This window comes from Castanea sativa, chromosome 5 (genome assembly GCF_040712315.1).
Source record: "Castanea sativa cultivar Marrone di Chiusa Pesio chromosome 5, ASM4071231v1".
Lineage (NCBI taxonomy): Eukaryota > Viridiplantae > Streptophyta > Magnoliopsida > Fagales > Fagaceae > Castanea > Castanea sativa.
Window position 1 is genome coordinate 46,484,038 of NC_134017.1, and position 27,199 is coordinate 46,511,236.

Genomic DNA, 27,199 nt, shown 5'->3' on the forward strand with positions numbered 1-27,199 from the left:
AATGTAGGTTCCCATAGCTATATTCGATCAATTTTTTTTAATAAAAAATTGATAATACAAAAAGGAAAAGGGATTCGAACCCTGATTCTAAGTTACAATTATTGTTGGCTTGTTGGCATTGAGTCATAAGGCTTTTGAAACAATCAAAAGAGGAGACTAACCATGATTTTCATCAAGCTACTTGATATGTATTTAGAAACTAGATTTTCTCTTCCTTTTAGACTAAATAAAGACCCTTTAAAACTTTTTTTTGTTTTTGTTTTAAATATGATAAAGTTTTGACTTATACCGTATGTTCCATGATAATTCATTTGATCACCAAACTAAGGATTTGTTTGGATTGAGGGGAGAGAGGGGGAAAATGAAGGAGAGTAGAGTTGACTGAAAATAGACTAATTTTGAATCAATTCTTTTGATACAAGATAGAATTCTACTCTAACCTAATCTAAGTGTATAGGTGTGTGAAACTCCCTCCTGGAGACTTGAACCCCGGCCTTTGCCCCCCATACCCCACAAGCACTTATATTTGTAGAGTGACCATCGCACCAAGGGTATGCGATGGTTTTGAATCAATTCTACTTTGCTCTACTCTACTCTACTCCCTCTCTCTCCCCTCAATTCAAACGGGCCATAAGATATTAATTAGTGTTTTGGTATAACTGGAGTTTAAACCTTAGATCTTTCATTCAACAACTAAAAACTTTACCAATTAATAAATTAACTAGAACTCATCTACTCTACACTTAACTTCTCAAGTATTGGATAAAAGAATTTTAATCATCTCCAATAAATTCACATTAATGACCATGAGCCTACTACTACAAAAATTTTGGCAAGTGGCATAATTTTGGGGAGAGAGTTGAATCTCTCCCCAAATTCTCAAAAGATAAAAGTCTATGGACACACACAACAAAATTTTCCACAATTGCTGATGTAACAAATTATTAAGAGCATATCACAACTTATCCACCTGTGGTTTAGCTGAAATTTAAATTGCCTACTTGTAGTTTAAAATTTGACACTTTACCTACCTGAGGTTTGATCGAAATTTAAATTACTTACTTGTGATTTGAAATATTATGATAAAAGTGTTCTGCTGGATTTTTTTTTTATCTTATTTGATCTTTTTTTTTTATAATGTTTTTTGTGTTTTTGGAGGAGAGAGACATAAAAGTGGAGCGAAACATATTTAGCTATGTTTTTAACGGAGACATGTTACAAAACTCTAACTGAATTAATCTCAAGTGGGTAAAATATCAAATTTCAAATTACAGGTGGATAACTTAAGTTTTATCCAAATTATAGGTGGGTAAATTGTAATATGCTCAATTGTTAATGATAAGTAAAAAAAAATTGATATCAGTAATTAGCTCAAATAAAAACCAGTAAAGTTTGATAATTAGTAAAAAATATTAAATTTTTTGTACATGTATTGATGTACCATGTAGCATTGCCCTACATAAAATGATTTTCATCCCTATGTTTCTTCTCAGAAGTCACCGTAGCATAATAATGGAGCCCATAAAGATCCAAACACATTATGCTCATTGAGAAGGCTCCAAATCTGGCCACCCGAATTTTAACCGCATTCCAAAATTACGGAAATGTGTTGGGATATTAGAATTGATACCCCACATGAAGCTCCTGAAGAAAGCCGCCTTTCATGCCAATCTCTACTTTACCCAGTTGAGTTTCGGTTTCGTTGTTTTCGTACTGTTGCATAACGTGGCATTCAATGATTTCTTTTATTTTCCTTTTCTTTTTGTTTTGGTCATAGACTCATTAGCACGGAGTAAGATTTATGCAAAATGAATTGTAAATAGTTTTAGCCAAACAAGCGGGTACAATTACATTTCAGGTCCAATAGAATTCAGAAGATAGCTCTTGTTGAAGAATCTTTTATTCTTTTTCTCTCTTTTTTCCCCTAATAAATAGTCACGGATCACACACACGTTAGGTGTGGATTTTGATATAGATTTATTTATCTGAATATTTTCACTTAATTGGTTTAGGAGACTTTTGGTTTATGTGTCGTTGTCAACTGTGTAGCCCACAATTTTGTTTTATATTTTTTTTTCAATTTTTTTATTATTTCCTTCAATAGTCATATTTTTTTAATTTGATTTTTTTTCCTAAAGTCATATTATTTACATTCATTTTTTCTTTCTAATGGTCTTATTTTTTTAATTCAAAAATTTTCCACAATTGTATTTTTTGAAATTCAAAATTTTTCCAATGGTCATATTTTTTTAACTCAAAATTTTCTCAATGGTGATATTTTTGAAAATTTGAACCCAGTATTTTTTTAACTCAAAATTTTCTCAATGGTGATATATATATAGGACCATTTCCTCTATAATTTTCATTTACTTCTATCTAATTGTCTCTTCCATTCATTCTTTATTTTCTCTTTATGGATTCCCTTTTTCCACTTGATGAGCCTCTATTTGAGTGCTCTTTTGAGGATGAGTTAGAAATTACTTTAGCAATATAAGAAGAAAGATTGAATAACAAAAGAGGATCAATCACGTCATGGTACTATTCAATCCCACATGTTTATCTAAAGTAATTATTTACAAGCCCACAAAAGGCTTTTTTTTTAGACTATTTTATTGAAATATAAGGGCGTTTGGTAAAAGATTTTAAATAATATTTTTTAGTATTTAAACAATATTATACATATATTTATATATATTTTTATTTATGTGTATTTAAAAAAAATATATAAATGACGTTATTAGAATAACATTACCAAATATCTCTTAGATATCAGTGGTGTATCTGCCTAGTATATTCTGAAAGAAATTCCGAATAAATCTATGTTTTTAGCGTATCCGTTTAAGGGTTGAAGCTCGTGACCTGTACTTTATTTTTATTTTTCTAAAAAAAAGATGTTGGAAGGCTTAGGTTATCTTCACTTAAAAGGTGATTGTTGCAGTCATAGTGCTCTCCAATAGAGTGACAACAGACAATTGATTTGATGGATGGAATGGAGAAAACATTGCATTAAAAAGCATTTAATATATATATATATATATATATATATATATATATATATATATATATATATATATATATATATATATATAATATGGCAATTGCAATCTTTTTTGAAGGGTACTTGAGTAGAGGTCACTAAATAACAATGACATTGCAAGATTGTTAAAAGTTGGCCAAAATCATGACTTTTAAGAATTTTGTGGAGCATTGATTGTATGAATTAGAAATGGATGAATTTTCCGAGTGGGTGGAAAATTTAGGATACTGGTCATAGCCCGAAGCAACAATAATTTTGAAAGTCTTAGCATCATATGAACTTTAGATATCATATGTAATTTTCTCAATAATATCAATGTGTTAGAACAGTCATCTGTATTTTTTGAGCTTGGTCATGGACGTGCTCCTTTAATTAATTACTCAATAAATAATAATGACTATTCGATGGAGGTACTATATGTTGCAGATAGTATGTGTAAACACCACATTTTGTAACACTTACGACTTGGGCTCTCGTTCCTCAATTATGCTAAAATTCTAAGACTTAAGGTTGATTTAGGGCCCAATCAGATGTTAAATTGATTTGAGGCATGTTGAAATGAAAAATATAACTTTTAATGAGCAAACAAATCTATTTTTGAAAAAGTAAGGCTAAGGAAGCTCTCGGCATGCACACGGAAGAATCATCCTGCATGCGCAGCCATAATGCATGCGCATGCAGGCTTAAACCTGTGCGCGCACATAGGGTTCTAGAAACATTAAAAAAAAAATGCAAGTTTTATGCTTAATGTTGAGGTTTGAAATGAATCCCACATTGTCTGGGAGCCGTTTCAAACCCTCATTTTCACAATATAAATAGTCATATATGGTACTTTTTCAAAACACACAAACATCATCAAGTCAATTTTCTTTTGATTGGGGCCTTTTCTGGCCTTGATCTTCGAGTTTAAGATTACTAATCACTATTGTTTTTAATTATGGATAGATTTGACTGAAGAGAACGACCAAAATCAAGCGTAGGAGCTTTTGTTTTGAGGTATTGAGTTCTAAACTCTTTTCTCTCTTTTCTTTTTTAATCTTGTTGTTCATCTTGTTTCTTTGCTTGTTTTGTGTTTTAATATGTTTATGTAGATTAGGTTTATGTAGTTTTTATATTTTAAAGAATGTTAGAATGTTATATTTATTGTTTTGAAGTTCTAATTTATTTCTATGTTGCTATGTTTTTTGCTAGGGTTTCTGAGCCAAACCCACATGTGCATAATCTTGCCCACGCACGCAGGCTTGTTCATGCGTGTGCATGATCTTGCTCAAAAACCCTAACCCTAGTTTTTTTTATTCTATTTCTTTTATATATATATATATATATATATATATATATATATATATATATATATATATATATATATATATCTGGTTTTGAGCTTCTGTTTCACATGCTTGTTGTTTGTTTGCTTTCCACATGTTTAAATTAGGGTTTACCTTTATTTTCTTGTTTTGATGCCATGAACATGCATTCACATGTTCATGCATTAATGTCATAGGTGTTGAGATGCAGTAAGGTAAGTAAGGTAAGTAAGATAAGTCATACATTCATATGTACATGCATTTTGTTTGCAATCTTGTTTAAGATTGATGAATGTGATATGATGAATAAGCATGTTGTGTTCTTAATGTTTTCCATGACCTCTTGATGATGCCATGACTATTTATTGCCTATGTTCTGCTTTGATATTGTTGTTTGTGTGCTTATGCCTTGGATAAGATATGATGGCATGGTAGATCTATGTTAGGAGATGTCATGATGGATGAATGATTAGGTCTTTTTAGGATGATAGATTTCATGTTGTATGAGTAGATGTATGCTAGTGTGTGCATGAGTTAGAATGCAAAATTGAGTATGGCTTTAATAAGATTAAGACATAAGACACAATGAGAGGAAATCAACCCTAGGGTTAGGCGGTTTTGGGTGCCTAACACATTCCCAAAGCCGTACCTAAACTCCGAACTTATATTTCTGGTAGTAAGATAAAAAAAGGTCCTTCCTTGAGAGGACACTATATATATGGTTTCTAGATCATTGCAAAAACTAGGTAGTGACTCCCTATTATGTCCACAGTATATATTCATTATGGGTAATAATCTTTAAAACAATTTCAACATGATAAGGGCTCAAATTATAAATTTGCTACCACATAAGAGGAGACAAGGAAGGCTTTTATGAGTTCATTTGGAGTGCTTCAAGCACTATTTACAACTGTGCATGGAACTGCAAATTCTTTCCACCTTAGGAAAGTATTATGGCATGCATAATAGGATCATTGAAGATGAATGGCATTCATACCTTCGAGCAAATGTCTTCGATTATGAATAACTGATAAAAGTTAGCTTGAGCCGGCGTCACATGATAGTACACCTAAACGGCTAAACCTATGGAGTTCATTCAACATCATCATTTCATTAGAGGTAGAGGAACTCATTCACAACTTCATGTGGATCTCGTCAAGCACATAGTATAAATACATAGCTAATGATTGAGACTTCTAATTCTAAATTTCTTGGTTGTATTATTTTTATTTAATGTTAGTCTTCATTGTAATTTGAAATTCACTAAGTTTGTTTATCAAAAATAAATTCTCTAAGTTTAATATCAGACTAAAATTCTTGCATTTCTCTCTTTTTTTTTGTTATTTATTTTCATTGGAGCAAGTACCTCCAATATAAGTCTTTACATAAATAAAAGTACCACATATAATTTCCTAATGAATTTCCTTAATCATTAGAAATATTCTCCTAAACTTTTAGAGAAAAAAATATCCCCCATGATTTTATTGAAAATGTGCTAACTCCCCTGCTTGTCGTTAACAATTTCCATTAAATTCAAAAAAAAAAAAAAAAAATTAACGGAATATTCACAGTTCTTGTAATTCTCATCCAAACTCAATATATTTTATTGGAATATTATTTTGAAATGATAGTTTTAGCCTCATACTTATTATTTTAAAAATTAGTAATGAAAACAAATTAAATGGGAATAAATATGAACCAATCCACGTACAAGTCAATCGGTTTCATTACAATAAAACCAATTTTTAAATAAATATAAAATTTGATTGAGTGGAACTAACCGTTAATTCTAGGAAAAAAAACAAATAAATAGGAAGTAAAAAAAAAGAATAAAAATTATTTTTTAAAAAATAACAATAACTTTCATCAACAACTTAACAAGACAAATAACTAAATGAAATTAAATAGAAAAATTACGAATTTGAGTTTATGTTGTTAGTGAAAATTATTTTTAACGAGAATTAGTAATTTGAATTTATCTTGTCAATGAAAATTATAGTTTATTGAGAATGGATAGAGAACTTTTATTGGAACATAACCACCCAACAATATGCCACCTCATTGACCCCTAAGAATATGTTTTGCATGCTATTAGAAATACTGATTGAATATATTGTATTTCTTAAATAATAAAATATACATGAGTGCTTTTATATAGAAAGTAGAGTGTGTAGTACAAGTATGTGTATTATACAAGTAAACAAGGTGGGCCTAAAGCTCACAACATATTACACGTTAACAGCCCCCTTAAACTCAAGGTGGGTGTGAGACCAACTTGAGGTTGTTAACCAAAGCACAAAGGCGTCTCTTAGGAAGTGACTTGGTGAAGATATCTACAAGTTGATATTTAGAGGAGACCGAAAACAGCTTAAGAGCACCATGGACAATATGATAATGGATAAAATGACAATCGATCTCAATGTGTTTAGTCCGTTCATGGAAAACATCATTATGAGAAATATGAATAACACTATGGTTGTCACAATAAAGAGGAGTAGTAGAGGATGTGGACAGACCTAAGTCCTTAAGAAGCTATTGTAGCCAAATGAGCTCAGATGTGGTATTAGCAAGGGCATGATATTCTCTTTTAGTATTGGAGTGGGCCACAAGGGTTTGTTTCTTGCTTCGTTAAGAAATCAGAGAAGGACTAAGAAAAAAGCAATAGCCAGTGGTGGACCTGCGATCAATGGGATCTCCTATCCAATCAGTATTAAAGAATGCACGGAGAACAAGAGGATATTGAGCAGAGTAGAAAATGCCATTGAAGAGAATGCCCTTTAAGTATCGAAGAATGCGTAGAATAGCAACATAGTGAGTCAATCATGGAGTAGACAGATACTAGCTCACTTAGTAAACAACATAGGAAATGTCTGTACAAATGAGATAAACTAAGCTGCCAACCAAGTGTATGTAAAGAAAGGGATTAGACAATAGTTTTCCCCCCTGAGGGAGTCAGATACGCATTAAGTTCAATTGGAGTGTTAATAGTTTTGCTATCAGTGAGTCCAGCTTAAGACAAAAGTTCAAAAGTATACTTGGCTTGAGTAATATAAAGTCTATTTGTAGAACGAGTGATTTCAAGACCTAAGAAGTAGCTGAGATATCCAAGATCTTTAATCTCAAACTACTGACTGAGAAAATCCTTGAGCTATTGAATTCCATTGAGATCATCATCAATTATGATCATATCATCCACATATAGGAGAAGCAGAATAGTGCTTTTGTTAGTGTGACGAAGAAATAAGGCAGAATCATAATGATTAGCAATGTAACCTAAGCGAGAGATGGTAGAGCTGAACTTGGCTAATTAAGTTTGTGAAACTTGTTTAAGACCATAAAGTGTACGTCAAAGGTGACAAACCTTGTTCGGTTCAATAGAGAAACCGGGAGGAGGTTGTATATAAACTTTTTCACTTAAATTCTCATTAAGGAAGTATGACATCCATTTGAAAAATGTCCCATTTACTGGCAGTGGCCACAGCTAAGAGGGCACAAACAAATGAAATTCGAGCAACCAGAGCAAAGGTTTGTTCATAATCAATCTCATAATCCTATGTAAAACCTTTTACAACAAGATGAGTTTTATATTGCTCAATGGACCCATCAGAGTGAGTATTAATTTCATAAATCCACTTACAACCAACCATAGATTTCCCAAGGGGGAGAGTCACAAATTCCCAAGTATAGTTTTTAGATAATGCATCAAGTTCCTCTTTTACTGTAATCTGCCATAAAAAGGTCAGTGGAGACCTCGCGATAGGTGTGAGGCTTGTGCAGTATGACAAAGGCAGTGTAATAATGATAGTCAAGTAAATATACAGGAATGGATCTTACTCGAGTCGAGTGACGAGGTAAAATTTCTTGTGCAAGACCTTCAGGTGGAGCAAGAGCAGGAGACCCAAGCTCAGGGTTGGGTGGCTCGTCTTCGACCCGTTCATCTTGCACTTGTTCATTAGTGAGTGATCTAGGATTGGCATGAAAAATATCTAATGGTTGGACAGAGAAGTCTATAAGAGGATCAGGAGCAACTATAGAAGGAATATGTGGCTCATCTGGAAAAAAAATCTAAGATATAGGAGGTAGATAGGGAGGCACGGAAGTGAAAGAACTCGACAAATGAGCGATGTTCCCAAAAGACAACATTGCAGGAGATATGAAGACGATAAGAGACAGAATCATAACACCGATACCCCTTTTAAGTTTCGCCATAGCCAAGAAAACAACAAAATCTAGACCGAGTCTTAAGTTTGTTATGCTCATGCGGCTGAAAAAGAATGACACAGGTAGAATCGAAGGAGCAAAGGTGGTGATAGTCTGGAGGTGACCCAAAAAGGCGCTCATATGGAGTTTGATTTTGGATGACAGGACTTGGAATGCGATTAATAGCATAAACAACATGAAGAGCAGTTTCGCCCCAAAAGTGTGCAGGAACTTTGGCAAAGAGAAAGAGAGCACGAATAGTGTCAAGAATATGATGAAATTTTCATTTGGTTCTACCATTTTGCTGAGAGGTACCTGGACAAGTTAGTTAATGAATAATGCCATAGGAATGCAAAATAGCTTGGAAAACATATTGAGTGTATTCAAGAGCATTATCAGATAAAACAAATTTTTGATTCGTTTAGAAAATTGAGTTTCAACAATTTCTGCAAAATTAGAATATACTTGTAATTATTTAGAACGATGTTTCATATGAAAAATCCAGCTATAGCGGGAATTATCATCAACAAAGACAATAAAATATTGAGATCCACAAATACTAGAGACAGAGGAAGTAGGGATGGAAATTTATATCCAACTCGCGGATACTCGACCCGGTTCGACCCTAATGGGTCGAATTTTACCCGGCCCGATAAATTATAGGGTCGGATATGGGTTTTTAAAAAAAAACTGAAGCGGGTCCGGTTTTTATGATACCCGACCCGTTTAAATATAATTTACCAAAAAAACCTCATATATATACATAAACTTATTCTAACCTAAATTCCTAACCCTATTCTCAAACTTTCCTCAGCAGCCGCCCCTCATCTCCAACTCCTCACCTGTCAAACTAATTCTTAGACCCTCTCTCTCCCTCAAACCTTCCACGGCCGAACCTCCCTCAAAGCTTCCATGGCCAAACCTTGATCATCTCAACGTCGCTGCCATCGTGGTTTTGCTCATAAAGCCCATGGCTGAACCTTGATCATCTCAACACTGTTGCCACCATGAACAAACCATGGTTTATTCACTTTCTTCTTCAGTTTTTCTTCTCTTGGGTTTGGGGATTTAGATTTGGTTTTTAAGATTTGATGTTGTTGCTTGCATGTGCTTTGGTTTGGATTTTGATTTCAAATGCATTTGGATTCTGTGAATCAATGGGTATGGTGGATTTTGGTTTGAGATTTCCTTAGATTTTGTTGTTTGGGTTCCTGTGATTTGTGCTGCTGTGTGTTGCTGACGGGGCCCGTTGTGCCCGCGGGGCCCGACAGGGCAGGTAAGGGGTTGAAAAAAAAAAACCCATTTAGTAAACGAGCCGGGTTGGGGTCGTGGGTCTTGGCCTGCGGATCGGGTCCGGGTATGCAAAAATCTGGCCCGAACCCGACCCGTTGTCATTCCTAAGAGGAAGGCCCCCAAATATCAGAATGAATTAGGTCAAAGATATCAGTGGACATTTATTCACTAGTAATGAAAGGCAAAACTGGTTGTTTTCCTAACTGACACAAAAGACAATCAAAATTTTCTGTGGACATTGAACCTAACAAACTTCTAGAAGCCAAGTGTTGTACCTGAGAGGAAGATGCGTGATCAAGTCAGGCATGCCAAAGTGCAAGGGAAAGAATGGAAGAAATTGCAACAGTTGCAACAGCAATAGAAACTAGAGCAACAGGTGGAAAATGAAGGTTATCCACGGGAAACATACGCCCAAATCTAAAACAGGTCCCAAGCTCCTATTCCATCCTCGGATCCTGCACAATACACATAGAATAATCAAAGGTAATGCGATAACCCAACTCAGCTAATTGTCCCACAGAAAATAAATTGTAATAAAGGTTAGGAACATTAAAGACCCCAAGAACCGAGAGGTTGGAGGTCGAGATAGAGCCTATATTATGACCAAACATTGTTGAACCATTAGCTGTGCAAATATTAAGAGGGTGTGGTGCAGGTTAAAGTTGAGAAAATAAGGAAGAGTGAGGTGTCGTGTGGTTACAACAAGCAGAATCTATAAGCCAAGAGGAAGGAGACATACCAGATGAAACTAAGAAAGAAGAGGAATAAGATGCATTACCAACCATATGAACGATATTAGCGATGATGTTTTGTAGGTCAATTATGGATATGGTGACAGTGGATCTAGAAGACTTGGACTTTGCAGAGCTAGGAACCATTGGTTGGATACTTTCAGTTTTAGCAACAGCGGAAATAGCTGATTTGTTGCATTGATAGCAAGTCTCAATATTATGGCCAAGACGTTTGCAAAAATTGCAAAAACGTTTGTTCAATTATCGGCGACGATTGTTGCAATAAAAAGAAGACCTACCCTTATTCTTCATTTAGAAGCAAAATATGCACAAATGAAATCTACGTCAAAAACTGGGTATGGAGCACCTGAACTGCAAAAACTCAACTTTGGGTTAAAGTCAACGATCAACACTCGATCAAAGTTAACTCGCAATTGATGTAGGGTGCTGAGTAATTGGAGATGACGTCAGTAAGTGATGTGGTAGATGACATTAGCAAATAGGGATGACGTGGCAGACGAAGTCAGCTAGGGCTGGCGTGGTAGGGTGACATCACATATGATGTCAATAGGCGGCACTAGAGGTGCGTGTAGATGAAGATGCAGAAACTTCAAGCGGTGCATGAGGGTGCGTCGATCTTCCATTGACGTAGATTATTTTTCGATAAGGTAGATCAGAGAAAGACAATTTCAATGGTGGCGGTGGCATCAAGATTGGAACAACACTTAAGGCATGTGAGGCTCGTGGAAGATCTTTGCTGAAACTTTGACCGGCGCGTGGCGGTGCATGAACGGTTAGATGGGAATGATTCCGGCAACGTTGAGTAGATTGGTTTAAGATCTACAGAATGATATTTCTGGTGTCATAATCGGAGATCACAATGGATAGACCCAAGAAGGCAGTGGTCTTTGGCAGCGAAGAGAGTGCTTCTAGCAGTGGAGATTCAACCTTGAGGACCTCTAACGGCATCAGAGTAATCAAGAGAGGATGCAGAAAGCTTACTGACCGGAGAAGTTGAGGCAGCGGAGAATAACAACAAAGACAAGATTGCAAGACACAATGTTAGAAAATGTTAGAGCAGTGGCTCTAATACCATGTTAGAAATACTGAATGAATGTATTGTATTTCTCAAATAATAAAATATACATGAGTGCCTTTATATAGGAGGCAAATTATGTAGTACAAGTATGTGTGTTATATAAGTAAACAAGGTGGGCTTAAAGCCCATAGCCTATTACACGTTAACACATGCAACCCAATAGCAACTGGTTGTTTCAAGGCCTTCTTGTCGATGGCTACCTCCTCAATTTGGTTGGTGGAAGGTTAATGCAGATGGAGCCTTACTTGAGCAAGCACAATTGTCAAGTGTTGGAGTGATAATCAACGATGAAGATGGAAATGTGATAGCTGCTATGTGCTAGAGCAAGAGGTATGGAGGGAGATTTCAAATTGAAGTTGTTGCAATGGAAGTTGGCATCGTTTTCATAGCAGAAACAGGTTCCATTGTGTCATTGTGGAAGGAGATTCAAGTATTGTTTTGTATTTATTTAAATTATCTGACATAGAAATTCTACTTTAGCATCTAAGTTTACTTGTGTGAAATTCTTTCCAGATAACTTAAAATTTAGTCTTCTTCCCATTAGTGGTGGAGCTAGGAATTTATCTTTGGGGGGGCTATATATAATTTTTTTTGTATGAAATATAAAATCGTAATGTGAAATTTTTTTTTTTGGCATTTTCTTTTTGCTTAAAAGACCCTAATACATTGTTGAGTTGGCCAAATTATGGACCAAAGTTTAATTTTATTGGGCATAAAAAAAACTTAAGATGGTCACAAATCTTTTTTTAAGGGTAGACAATGTTTATTATCAGGTATGGGGGGCCAAAATGATAAGGTTATTTAAACATTTTCAAATAATTTAAGATATTTCCAAAAAAAAAAAATTCTTTTTTATTTTTTAAAATTTTTCAAAAATTTTGGGGGGCCTAGGCCCCCCTCGGTCCTTCAATAGCTATGCCACTGCTTCCCATCCCATAAAAACTTGTACATGTGGAGTGATTATCATGCCAAATGTGTACAGTGATTAAGTATTGTATTTAAAGAGCCAATGGATGGAAATGTATTAAATCTCCATTTTGGGCATTCTGTTTAGGGGATTAGAGCAGTGGCCTATGAAGCATGGGTACGTTTCGGGATTCAGGTGCGGGTGCGGGAGTGGGTGAGGGACTCGGCAATTTTTGAAAAAGTGGGGTACGGTTGTGGCGATTAAAAAATTATTAAAAAATTATTATTTATATTTTTAATATATTGCTAAGCATTCTTTTTTCACATTATATAAACATATACCAAATTTAAGAGCAATAGCAGATAATAACTAGAATACAACTCCATTATATAAACATTCCATGATGTTCGAAAATTAGAATACAACTCACAAGTTTGAAACTAAAACAAAATAAAAGATACATCAACAAGACAATCAAACACCAACTTCATCATCATCAAGATCAATAGCTTCACTTCGAACTTCACTTTCACTAGTAGTAACACTAGTGCTAACATTCCCAATAACCATGGCCTCCAAGTCTGGCTCATCAAGTGTAAGAGCTGCATTCTCAAGAATTCCAGCTCCTCCATGTATGTCGCTCTCATTCCAAGAGTCTCCTGCAATATTCCACATCTTTGTATCTCTACTTACGTACTCCTCATTGCGCCTTGACAAGAGTCAAATATTAGAATGCACATATACCAAATCCTCAGCGTGTGCAGGAGTCATTTTGTTTCTTTTTAAGGAATGAATAAATTTGTATGTGCTCCAATTCCTCTCAGCACATGAGGATGAACAAGGTTGTCCAAGAAGTTTAAGGGCAAGGGTTTGAAGAGTTGGAAATGCGGAGCCATGGTATTGCTACCAAACCAAAGGTTGTAAGACCCACCTATCTGTCAAGACAGCTGGTGAAGGAAACCTCCCTCCTGAAAATGCAGCAAACTCAGACTTCACCACATTTATTCATTCACATCTTCAAAGAATCGATCCAAACACTTGCTCCTTTCCATAGAAATTTCATGATCTCGATGTGGAGCGATGCGTTTTGAATTCTCCGAAAGCCATTCAGTGGAGTAATATCTAGAGTTAAAGATTAAAAAACAAATATAAATGAAACGTGTGTTTTACTAGGAGGGGGAACTAAAGAAAATAGAAAATAAATGTACTTACTTAGGATTTAAGGAATGAGCCAAGCAGTGTAGTGGAGTACAATTTTTAGTCCAACGATCAATAAGTATATCATACACCACACTCCAAAATGAGCTATACTCATCATCTTCCAAGCCTTCATGCCGATATATTACTGCCTTCACCTTCTCTATCATTAAATCCCACATCTCATACACAAGATAAAGACAATGCTTATCTGTGTCAGCTACTCGTATCATATCATAAATAGGTGCTGTGAATTCAAGGGTATAATCAACCCTATCCCACCAAAGATCACTTAGAATCATCTCCTTCACCTTTTGAGCTTTTCCAACATCATCCTCCCTATAAGAAGCCCATTGCTCACTAATAGCCATGGCTTGAAGGCATCTTTTTATCAACTTCAACCTTTTTAGCATTATAACAACTGAAGTAAATCTAGTATCAGCAACTTGGAGCAGTTTTAATGGACAAAATTCATTAAACATTGCCAACCTTATTGAATGGTTCATGATAAAAACACGTATGAAGGATGCATCATCAGCAATACGTGTAATCCAACTATATTCCTCATATGTAACTTCATTCTTTTCAGTGTTTTTTGCTGCACAAATATTCTTCAAAACTAGATTGAGAGTATGGACAACACAGGGTGTCCAAAATATTTTAGGATACTTACCCTCAATAAGAGCTCCAGCAGACTTCATCACATTAGCATTATCAGTGATGACTTGGACAATTTTGTGATGTCCAATCTCTTTTATAGCATCCCTCAACACCCCAACAATATAACGTTTGTCTTTGAACTCACCTGATCCATCAATTGCCTTTATAAACACTGGACCCCCATCTGATACAGTTATAATATTAATAAGAGGCCTCCTTTGTGGATTTGACCATCCATCAGAAACTATACTTACACCATTTTCAACCCAAAAGTCCTTAATTGGTTTTAAAAGTCTATCAACATGAGCTTTTTCTCTTTGCAAAAGTGTTGTTTTCAAGGCATTGTATTCAAGAGGAAGATAACCTGGAATGCTATGAGTAGCGGCATATGAATAGGAACTACGATAATATGGGTTCCTTGCAAAGTTAAACGAAAGCCCATCGGTATAAAACATCCTAGCAATTTGACTGTCCAATTCATGTCTAGCATTATTCTGGAATAATTTCTCTAGCGTAGGATTCACAACCTTCCTCCTTTTATTACCATCAAAGGGATTTGTACTATCACTCTCTTCTTGTGTCCGAAATGAGGGACTATTCCCAATAGGCCCACGACCTGGGAGAGGTGGGGGTAAGGGAATTTGTCTTCTCCGTTCTCTTTCTAACTTATCATTCTCAACTTGATCATGCATTCGCTGCATCTCCAACCTATGGCTCGGTGTCACACTAGGGCATAATTTAATACCTTTATTAACAATTTTTAATAAATGAGCCTTAACTCTAGAATAGGATCCCAAATAAATATTAACACAATAGTTGCACTTAAATTGTGTGTTTCCACCTGATTTAACAGTAGAACCAGGTGGTTTTTCTATTTTAGTCACATACTGCCAAAGAGGAGCTTCATCATTTGGCACTTCTTCATTAGATGAAGGTGAACTTTTTGTGCTAGTAGCTTCATCCATTGCAAATTCAATAGATTCAATTTAACCTACAAATAATTTCCAAATATATAAAAACTATTAACTAAATAAAAAAGCAAACCCTAGTGTCACAAGACTCACAAAAAAAAAAAAAAAAATCAGATCATCACAGATTCACAACACAATCACAAATCACAATGAGTAATAATAACTATTAACTAAATAAAAAATCAACTATTAACGATTAACTAAGAGTGTGAGTGTGAGAGCTATGATACCTGAGGGGAGACGGAGAGCAGGGGAGACGGAGTGGAGCGTTGAAGGCAGAGAGTGGGAGAGAGCCTAGCACAGCTGAAGAGTGAAGGCAAAGAGTAGGAGAGAGCCTAGCTGAAGAGTGAAGGCAGAGAGTGGGAGGGAGGCACAAGAAATATGAAGAGGGAGAGGGCTGAGTCAACTGACTGCTGAAGGGCTGAAGGTTTGATTAAGTGAAGACTGAAGAGGTTTTGGTATAATAGGGTTTTGGCTTTTTTTTTCCAAACGGTGCGTTTGCACCTTTTTTTTTTTTTTTTTTTTAATTATTTTTTTTTTCGGCCAAGCTAAATGGTGTGTATCGCACCTGCTGCTTTTTTTTTTTTTTTTGAATTTCGGCCGTATCAGCCGATTCGCGCCGGTATCGGTGTTGCACCCGATACGGACCGATTCGGGCCGAATCGGGCCGATTTCGCGCGCATCGGCCTGAATCGGTGCTGTGTCGCGCGAATCGGCGCGTATTGCGCCGAAAAAAATATTTTTTTAATGTCCGACGCAGCACGGATGCACAGGCAGCGGCGTAGCCTGCGCATCCCCGCGTCGTGCCATGTCGGACGCGGGTGCAGCGGCCCAAACGCCGCACTCGTGCTTCCTAGGCAGTGGCTCAATCCTTTTCTGAGATTTCTTTTCTCCACACAAGATGTGAAGGGAATCATGCAACATATTTACGAGTCCAAATTTTCTGTCCCACTTTTTTACTCCACTCTATACTCCACCAATAAAAACTTACCACGTGTTTACCTAATTAATTAAATACTACTATTAATTAATAACGGTAGCATTAATAAGTCAATAATGGTAATATTTAATTAATTAGGTGAACACGTGGCAAGTTTTTATTAGTGGAGTATAGAGTGGAGCAGGAAAAGTGGGACAGAAGATTTAGATTCCATATTTACTAGCACCAGAAGCCAGTAAATGGTGAAGCGGAGACAATTTGGTTGGAAGATACTCCTGAATCTCTTATTTCTCAAATTAGTAGATATAGGCCTGTTGTTTCAGCTGTGTAGTTTTTATTATTTAGTGTTGACTCTGCTGTTACCTTTTTGTAATATTTTAATGAGTACCCAAATTTTGCCTAAAAATAATATTAAAAAAAAAAGAAAAAAAACCTAGGCCAAAATTCTTCTGGCTCTTTCAAATCCTAAATAGATTCAAGTAACAAATTTACAAGATGGGAAAAAATCAATTGAGTCTCACTTATTATAGCCAAAACCTCTTTCTACTTAGCTTTTGAAGACAAAACGCAAGTTTCTACAGAAACGAAAAGCCAATGAAATCATAGCCTTCTACATAAAAGTTGACAATATTATTATTCACTGTACATATCTTTCACATCATATTCATCCACATACTAACAAGTAAAAGAATCTTAATTCAAATGACTCCAATCAGAAAAGAGGGAAAAAAACATTTTTAGCCGCAGACCAACTCATAGATTCAAATCTTGAGGTTCCGGATATGCCTGCTGTAACTTGTAAACCTTCAAGAGACTATCTTATTGAACCAGTGGATATGCCTGCTAGCCTTGATATCTCTTCTAATTGATCATTCAAAATCCTGCATAAAGAGCGGAAACTCTTTAAAAAAATTCCGCATACAGCCACTAACAAGAGTTAAACAACTGCACAAGCTCTGATGAAAGTATCCAAAGGCAGGGACGAAATTATTTTAGGTACATAAATTTTGGACACCAATACAGCTTTACTGATCAAACAAATAAGCTTTCGTCATCTATGGTCACATATTTCAATTTAATCATTATGTGTCTGAATATTAACAAATTCTGACAAAGGTTGCAACTTTATGACTCGATTCTAAACTTTTAGAAAGTTTAGTGACGAGCAAAAAGTATTCCAACAAAACTTTGGGCAGCTAGAGATGCATTTTGTTTGCTAAAACACTTGCTGGTCTGTCCCACTTGATTGTGGAACTTAATTGATATTCGGCTATGATAGTATGTTAAATATGTTAAAATAAATATAAAATTAAAAGTATAAAATAAAGAACACAAGAATTATTTTATGGAATAAACCCTTTAGGGCTACTACATCTTTACTAAATAAGAATATTATACAAATTATGTGTTACAATGAATTCAACATAGGTATATATATAATAGGCTATAAATCTAGTGGCTAATAAACTTTTAGTATACAAGTAAGAGACTTGGCTTGTACACAAAGTAAGATTGGACTTGGGCTTATACTATTGGCCTGATATATCACAAACAATTCATACTAAACTTGTTTTGCATTTTCTAACCCATATTATCATTGCAACAAAAAAAAAAAAATGTCCTCTCTTGCTTTTGTTCTCATTCTCTTGCTGGTGATCAAAGCAACCAACCAGCGTACCTATGAATACCACAACCGATGTAGCTAGGATTTAGATCCAACGGCACAGTGGTGGTTCACATTTTACTAACACCGACGAGGTCAGGACGGCCCAAAAACCTTCCCTCACAGAGTCACAGTGGCCACACCTAACCATGCTCAGCCCTACTCATTCCTCTCATACAAGAAAATTAGAAATCAAGCAATTTATTTCTTAGCAAAACCTTGAGTGCATTCAAAACTTATCTTTTGTTCTACATTGAATACCCTCGTTGTAACTTAAAACTTTGTTGGATTTTGACTTGTATAGCAATTTTGATCTTTTTGACAATATTTGAAATGACTCTACTTTTTAGTATGTATAAATTATAATACTGCCTTATTAGCCACAAAAACACAAAAAAAAAAAAAAAAAAAAATTGTGCAATACTTTTTAAGATGAAAATTAACTAAAAAATATATTAGTTTGTTTGTTTCTTACTTTCTTTCTTTTGTTTTTTGGCATAACTACTAAAGAAAGAAAAGAAAATTTAATGAGGGGGAAAATGCACAAAAAATTATATCTTATTGAACCAAATTTATTTTCTTGCTCAAAAACCATTTTTTGGATAGCTCAATAGTGGGAGGGAGAAAATAAGGGTTTAAACCATATACATAAGACCCCACAAAGGATATCATTATAATTAAACTATCACTTGAACCCCATCTAACTCAAAATTTTTTTTTTTTTTTCCAAAATCTTATCTTCCTCTTTTGATCTTTGAAGCCTATTTAATTATCTCATCATTGCCATGAAAGATTGAAGAATGGCCCATCATCATAATTATTTCATCCATTGGAAAACTTTGCAGAAAAAAAATTTGTCATAGAATGTAGACTAGAACAGTTGGTCTTAACTGGATACCACCCACTCGCATTGTCTGCTTTGTTTTTTTGTTTTTGGTTTTTATTTTTATTTTTATAATTGATATAAAAACTCATATAATATGTTTATTATAGACCTCATATATTTTGAGGGAGAGACAATTATCGTTTAATCAGAAAAGTTAGGATTTTTCCTTTTTAGAATAAAAGAACCTGAGCTCAAAAATCGATACTCGTTGGTATATATGTGATAGGAAAAGCTTATTTTGGTGTAACATTATAAAAAAAATCCTTGCATTATTTGCTTTGGACAAAAACAAAAATGCCTTGCAAAGGAACGCGTTAATATAAAGCGATAAGGCCCACCAAACCAAATTATTTTGGAATATTGGGCTCACCATTTATTCTGGTCTACTTGAAATTTGGGCCACAATAAACTACTGTTGAATAATGAGGTTTATTTGTAAATGACTGATCTTTAAGACTCAAGTGATTCGTCATCTAAAGATATTCTAAACCGAATTTTATATTTCAAACTTTGGGAAAAACTAACCTAATAAGAATTGTCGATTTTTTATTTTTATTTTTTCCATTTTCTTGAAACTTCCAAATCCCTTTCCGATATAGGTGTATATAATCAAACAATTCAATGAATCCATCCTGAGTTGGATTTTCATGGGACAATGGGCTGGGTACCCTATTAATAATTTTAAAAATATATGTATTTTAAATTTGCTAGTATGATTAATTTTGGATTTTGAGGGGATTTTTTTTACAACTTTTTAGCTTGATTGATTTTGATATTTTGAAATTTAGTTTTTAATAAAATTGGAATACTAGGCTCAATTATGTAAATTTTATTTATTTATTGAATAATGAATCTAATTGGGTGCCCTTTTTTTTTTATAGAAGAATTGGGTGCCTATCTGATACAACTTCTGTTTTTAGTTTTATTTATTTATTTTTAAATAGGTTGTATAAAGAAGAAAAAGTAAGTTTTAAATAAGAATACGAGATATCAAACAAGTACTATATAGTTGAATGAAAATCTAATTTTCTTATGGGATTAGATCACCACCACCTCTTATTGAATTTTCCAATCCCCTCTAATTTAATACAAATGTAAGACATGTGAGATTTAAAAATCAAATAAATATTCGTGTTGCATATTGCTTAAAGTTAGAGGGAATTGGAGGATTCAATTGGAAAGGATACCCCAAATTGATGACCTGGCCTAATCCAATTGGGTTTGGTTGGTTTTAAGATTGGGTTGAGTATTTCTAAACTTAAAGGTTAGGTTGGGGAAGGGATTGGGGCAAAACAAATTTTCTGCCAAATGAAAAGGATGGATCATATGAGAGCTTGTAGGGGAGAATAAAAAACATCATTAAGACTGGTATATCCTTCCATCTAAAATCATTTGAGAATAAAACAAAAGGTTATCTATCGCCTTCACATGGGCTAGTCATTTTGAGAATATTCTGAAACATCCATGTCAGTTATGGGCAACCAAATGTGATGCATTTAAAGATGCAAGGGACCCATAAATCCAACCCATATTTTCTGAGTACGAGGGAGAAAAAAAAATTGACATTAACAAATGTGGCTCATGTCCATCTTCAAATGCAATTGGGCAGAGCTCATTTTGCTGCTCTTCTTTTCAAACAGTAGTGGGATTTGGTATTTTTGGATTCTACATCTCCTAGTCAAAACATTAAAAAAATGTTGCAATAATAAGTTCTTTTATTCTATGTTCACCACAAAACTACAATGCACAGTTGCATACGCATATAGCATAGTCCAACAAGTTAATAAGAGAACTTGACTTTGCACATATTGGCCATACACACAACACATACTGTGAGGGAGGGAAATAACTTCTGAGATAAAATCAAATATAGTTTTATCACAAACAAGGCAAATGGAAGGGAAACTAATCAGCAAAGCACAGAATTATAGTTTTAATACAACAAGGCAAATGAAAACAATTTCTGAGATGGGAAATGTTGTATATATGGTGAGGGATAAAATCAAGCTGTTCCCTTGAGTTTCTTTGAAATGGCAGCAAAATACTTTCCCCGGTGGAAAGCTAAGTCCAACTCTAGCTCAGAAGGCTGTCTTGATCCATCCCCGGCATAAGTTCCTGCACCATATGGGGAGCCACCTCTTACCTTCTCCATCTCAAACATGCCAGCCCCAAATGTGTACCCAATAGGCACAAAAATCATTCCATGGTGAACAAGCAGAGTAATGGCTGTCAAGCTGCATAGTTTTCCAATAAAAAGCAATAGGACAACAATACGTTAACTTCTTAGTTAAGAGGTATTTTTCACAAATTTTTAACACAACTGTTGATATGGTCAATTGTGAATCTGTGATTGGTACATATTAACAATACTCAATAATTAATAGATGTGAAACTTGTGAAATTAAAACTCACGGGGTAGTCTCTTGCCCACCTCCTTGTGATCCAGTGCTATAGAAAAGTCCTGCAGGCTTGCCTACAAGCTCTTGAGTTCTCCATTGCGCTGCAGTTGAATCTATAAAGGCTTGAAATTGTGCAGCCATCGTTCCATATCTAGTTGGGAAACCAAAAAGTAAACCATCAGCCTCAGCAAGCTCTCCAGGAGTAATGACAGGTACATCACTCTTTGGTGGTGCTCCCAACTTCCCAAGAACTTCATCAGACAATGTCTCGGGTACCTGCACGAGAGCCAGACATATTTCATCAAGTTAAGACATTCTAATTTTTGCAGAAGACAATACCGTTTCCATATTCTAATTTTTTCTATTTTTACCCTAGCCAATGTTTCTTGGTAGGCAAGCTACAGTGAAGAAACGTTGTTGAATAAGACAGTCCAATTCAATTCTTAGATGCTTTATAGAATTCACGCTAAAGAATTAAAACATATATATAGAGAATCAAATATATATGTGCAGATGCGCTTCCCAAATTAGATACCGGTTAATATATTCATTCAAATTGCAACAATTCTATGAACTGTAGTAGCCAATGTTCTCACTAAGAAATACTATTCAATTACACATCTTAACCTAAGAGTAGAAAAAAGCTAATGACTAAAAAGACAATTACACACCTGCCACAGTTTTGCTTCTACTCCTTCCACGGATTCAGCTCCTTTCTTTATCTGTTCAGCCAGCTTCTCAACATGTCCATAAGTAGAATAGTAACTGCACCATTCATCAGGAAAGTTTCAATTACATCACTCAGATTTATACTAGTGCAATACACTTTGAAAATTAATACAGTTATTTCCAAAGTCGTGGTCTTCAAACAACAACCAAGCCTTGGTCTCAAAATTTTAGAGTTAGCTACCAAGAAAGCCAAATTTAAATTTACCTAGTTTTCCAATAGTGATGAATTCATCTTGAAGCATAACAAGACATGAAATAAAAACCCTATAAAGCATTTGGGAGTTGTTAAAATGGAGGATTAAATTGCTGTTCTCATAAGGGAACAGGTGAAGGAAAGGATTGAGAGCAAAGGACCCATATGTGGCAAGAACTAATCTCAATAATGATGAGTACAATTGAGATATGGGACCTCAAGCTCTAAAAAAAGGCATGGTCCTCCAATTTTCTTTCAGACATGATTTCAAAAGGTAGTTCAGGTTTCACAATCACAATTTTTTTATTCATGTGTGGCTACTTCATAGCATAATGTAGTCATTTCACTTTAGGCAACCATCTCTAGGAAATTATATGCTACATGAAATGAGCGTTTGAATTGCGTTAATTTCTCCGGCGTTTGCGTTTTTTTTTTTTTCTGACAGTGCCTCTTGCACTGTTCGTGGTTCATCAATAGTTCATTTAGGCTTATGAACAGTAATTTATTTGTGAACAGTAACTTTTTTAATAATTTTTTTTATTGTTTTCAGTTTTCAGCAAAATAAGCGGTATCTAAACAAACCCGAAGCTTGAAAAATATTTGAGGCCTGTATTATAAATATGTTTCTTTCGGTATTATTTTTATTCTACCATATTAGTATTTTTTTTTTCTCAAAATCAATAAAGAATCTTATTTAAAAGCACGCTGAACTCATCAAAATTTACAACCAAGGCTAACAAGGTGCAGGTACTTATGGTTGATTTCTTGTTAATTACATTCTGACTTTTTATATATTTCTTTTATCATTGGATATGATATGATACAGTTTTTTTTTTTTTTTTTTTGTATTTTTTTATAGTAAACATTAAATATGATGTATTATTGTTGAACAAAAAACTGAACTTTTTAATTAAAAACTGGCTTTTTGAATTATAACACTTTATATGTAGTGATGCTTTGACTCACTAACACTAATGCACATAGCACCTTTCTTTCCTTGCACACACGGCACTTACTCACTAAATACAATTGCACACACTGACACCTTGCCCCTAGACACCTAGCTACTAGCACTATGACACAACCACTCTTTGTCTTTCTTTTCTTCACTTCACACACTTCACTCACTTCACATCATTCCACTTCACACGTCTATTGGATATGATGAATTAAAGCTAAAGAAGAACAGCACTGCATCTGCATGTCTTGGTTACACTATACAGTATCTTAGCCTCTTGATGTAATTAATAGAAATTTAATTTGACATTGTATATGTTAAATTACGGATTGTCCCAAAAAATTAAGTTGAAAAATTATGAATTTTTAATCATTTAATCATAATTCTAACACCATTCTTCACATGTGAGTCTAAACTCTCCCCTTTATATATGAGGCTCAACACGTGAGATTTTTAACATTTTAAATTAGAGGTAAGATTGGAGGTAAGGATCGAACTTAAGATCTCTAGCTCTGATACCATATTAAATTACCGATTCTTTCAAAAAATTGGCAATTTAACTTTTGAGACAACAAGTAATATAGCATGATAAATTTAAATGATTAAATTTATCATTTTTCAATAGTTTAAACTTTTGAGAGAATCGACAATTTAAGACTTCGTTCGGGAGTTTATAAGATAATGGGATGGAATGATTATAAGGGAATGGAAAGAAATGGAATGTATTTAAGCAAGAGAAATGAATGGAAAAGAATGGAATTAAGTAATCTTGATTGAATGTTTTAAAATAAGCGAATGGAAAGGAATAAAAATGAGTGGAATGTAAGTTATCTTGTAGGGATAACATAAAAGGAATAGAATGGAATCATTTTATAACAATATTACTATTAGACCTCTATTTTAAAATAAATAGTTGAATATATAGGGGTATTTTGAGAGTTTTAATAAAAAATTCATTAAATCTAATTTTATTCCTTCCTATTCCTCTCAATTTCGAGGGAATAAAAATTTGAGATTTTAAGGGAATGGACTTTCCATTCCCTCTATTAAAACTCTCAAACATAAGAAAGAAAAAATATTCTAAGATTATTATTTTCATTCTTTTTTATTCTATTTCATTCCCTCCTCTCAAATGAGGGCTAACATAACAAACTACAAAGAAGTTGTAAATTGATTATTTAATTTGCCTTCTTCGTTTCTAAGTCCCCCAAAAGAAAAAAAAATTCAGGAATTCCTTTAACATCTACAGATTTCTACTAGTACAAAAGGTAAAATTTTTTATCAATGTCAAACAAAGTCTTAAAAGCTCTTTCTCAAGAAACCAAACAGACCTTTAGGATATGAAAATAACATTCACAAAACTTGGACAAGATACAACATACAAATTTTGCCAGTATCAAGAAAATCCAATCCGTTCTAATACAAAAATCCAATCTGTTCGTTTTTTTTATTTTTTTGAAAATCCAACTCATCATTTGAGTGTCGAGAGTTTTTATTTTCATTATATGAATTTTATTAGAGGGGTACTAATTAGTTAGGGACTAAAAAAATGATTGGCTTCTTCTATATATATATATATAACCCAAATTTAGAAGCAGAACAACCAAAGCAGAAAATGACATATGTACGTGTACAAGACAAACGAAACAAGTGAGAGAGAGAGGTGCTTACACAATATAAACTTTGGTAGCCATTAATCAATCAATGGAGTCTCTGTCTCTGTGTATGTGTTTCAGTCTCTGTGAAAATTTGTAGCGAAAAGTTTCGAAGAATGAATGAATAGTTGACAAGGTAGAAGAACGTATAAGGCTATTTATTTATATTGATGCACTAAAAGTTTTGCCAATTTAATTAGTCGTAGTCAACGACTCTATGACATATAAATATAGGATTGTAAATTGTTGATGACTTGATGTCATGCATGATCATGTACCCCATCATCATTTCCGAAAATTATATGTTGTACCCGGCATATATGCTGGGTCTCTCACACAGAGGCGGACCTCACAATATGTGGGACCCGCTAGTGTGTGAGTGACCCGGAATATATGCCGGGTACACCATATACCAGCTCATTTATTTCCTAGGAGCTACAGTATTATGGAAGTTCGAAGTTTCTAGAGCCAAAATTTTCAATAGTTGAAATATTCCATTTACAGAGAAAATTAATTAATAATCATTAATATAAAGTTTGTCAGTTTCTGCAACTACTCTTATGAATTTAAAATCAAATGAAAACTATAAACTAAATTAAAAAAGTATTGACATATAATCGTTTGGTAAATTTTTGTTGACCATTCCATCTAGACTAATCCACGTATTGAACGAAATGGATTCCTAAGTAATAAATACTGAATTATTGTGTTAAAAGAGATGCTATGTTTATAATATTTTCCCAACAAATCATAGATGGTTAGTTATTATTAGTTTAAATTTAGACCTACCATTAAAATTACTTTTTTACTCTAATACTAATAACTAGTAATAACCTGCCAACTTAAAACTTATTATGAAAATATTATGAAAATGTTGTAGACATAACATTTCTCTTGTGTCAAACGATTAAATTAGCAGGTAGTAATGAATTTAAACTTTTAATCATTAAAAGAGATTTGCATTAAACACCTTCCTAGGATAGATGACAGATTTTCATTAAAAAATTATATATATAATCAGAACCAAATTTGTGCAATTATTAGTAAATATTTGTTGACCATTACATCAGAATTTATTAGATCCGCCGAGAAAACTTCTGACATGGTCCTCCCAACCAATAAGACAAGGTCATCTATGCAAATGTGTGAGTGAATTTCTTAATTAGCATAAGAAATAAAAAATTAAAATAACCAGGTGATATCACATTTGCATAAATTATAACATATTATTGGTTATAAGGTTAGGGAGGACTACGTCAGCAATTCTTCTGGTAAACCTAATAATTTTTCTCTAATAATTCGTGGATTATTAGGTCCTCTGAGTGGACCTAATAATCCATGAATTGAACATAATTGATTTACTAAGTGATTGTCTTAAATGTTTAAATTGTTAAAAAATAGTGAATTTAATCATTTAATTATTAAAAGAGATTTGCAATAAACACCTTCCTAGGATAAATGACAGATTTGCATTACGTACCCTTCCTTGTAGGTGAGTATTGGATTTGCATGATTCCCTTACTGTAAATATGCTCTTTCGTAATTTCCTCACATAGACATCTATTTGAAAGTTCAATTTGATTTTGGCGTTAATTTCCAGATGTATATAATTTTAGGATCATGCTAACTAGTGTCCTTAGGGCATTGATTAACAATCTATTTTAAGAAAGTTTTGACACAATTTTTAAGGGAAATAAAAAAAGTTGTCAAAACATTAATTGCTTTTTTCTTTTCTTTTCCCATAAAAAGTTTATTTAAATGTGTAAGTTTTTAAACCCCTTAAAACAATATGCTTAACCTAATATCATCCTAAGTTGATTAACAAGATTGTTATTCAAGATTAGGTTTAGCACAAACAACCATAAATAATAAAGCAACGGAAAATATAAAGAACACAAAGATCTAATGACCAAGGAAAACCATACCGATAAAAAACCTGGGGAGGATTTAACCTAGTTATCTTCAAGGTAAAACAGATCTATTATGAAAGAATTGAAGTTTTTACAATAGAACTTAGACCACTAACATCCTATTGCTACCTTGAATAGAAAACTTACTACCACAACCACATGATAGCTCTGAGTCCATGAACTACTTCTTTTTTTGATCCACAGCAACAACAAGTTCTCCTAGTTGTGACTTTCTTTAAGTTCTTTAAGCAGCAACTGAAACGATCACCAAGCTCTTGACATGAATCTTGATCTTGATAACCTTAAGTGTGTATGAAGGTAAACACCTCTAGATCTCATAAGAGATTCAACTAGGGGTGTTCGTGGTGTGGTGCGGTGCGGTTTTGGGCTATTTTTAGCACCACATTTTGCGGTGCGGTTTAGCTAAAACCATAACTGCACCACACCTTATTTTTGCGGTCACATGT

At 34.1% G+C, this 27,199-nt stretch overlaps 2 protein-coding genes across 2 annotated transcripts; both read right to left on the reverse strand.

Annotated features, from left to right (window-relative positions):
- Positions 1–13,572: 13,572 nt before the first annotated feature.
- Positions 13,573–15,393, reverse strand: LOC142635295 (uncharacterized). The gene is made up of 3 exons (XM_075809481.1): positions 14,442–15,393; positions 13,784–14,213; positions 13,573–13,693 (listed from the first exon to the last, which is right to left on the reverse strand). Exons 1-3 carry the CDS (start codon positions 15,391–15,393, stop codon positions 13,573–13,575), a joined length of 1,503 nt encoding a protein of 500 aa, XP_075665596.1.
- Positions 15,394–20,732: 5,339 nt separating this feature from the next.
- LOC142637117 (putative NAD(P)H dehydrogenase (quinone) FQR1-like 1) lies at positions 20,733–24,941 on the reverse strand. Its single transcript, XM_075811389.1, has 4 exons — positions 24,839–24,941; positions 21,959–22,052; positions 21,301–21,563; positions 20,733–21,122 (listed from the first exon to the last, which is right to left on the reverse strand). The coding sequence occupies exons 1-4, from the start codon at positions 24,859–24,861 to the stop codon at positions 20,891–20,893; spliced, it is 612 nt and encodes a 203-aa protein (XP_075667504.1). The 5' UTR covers positions 24,862–24,941; the 3' UTR covers positions 20,733–20,890.
- Between the last annotated feature and the right edge of the window lie 2,258 nt (positions 24,942–27,199).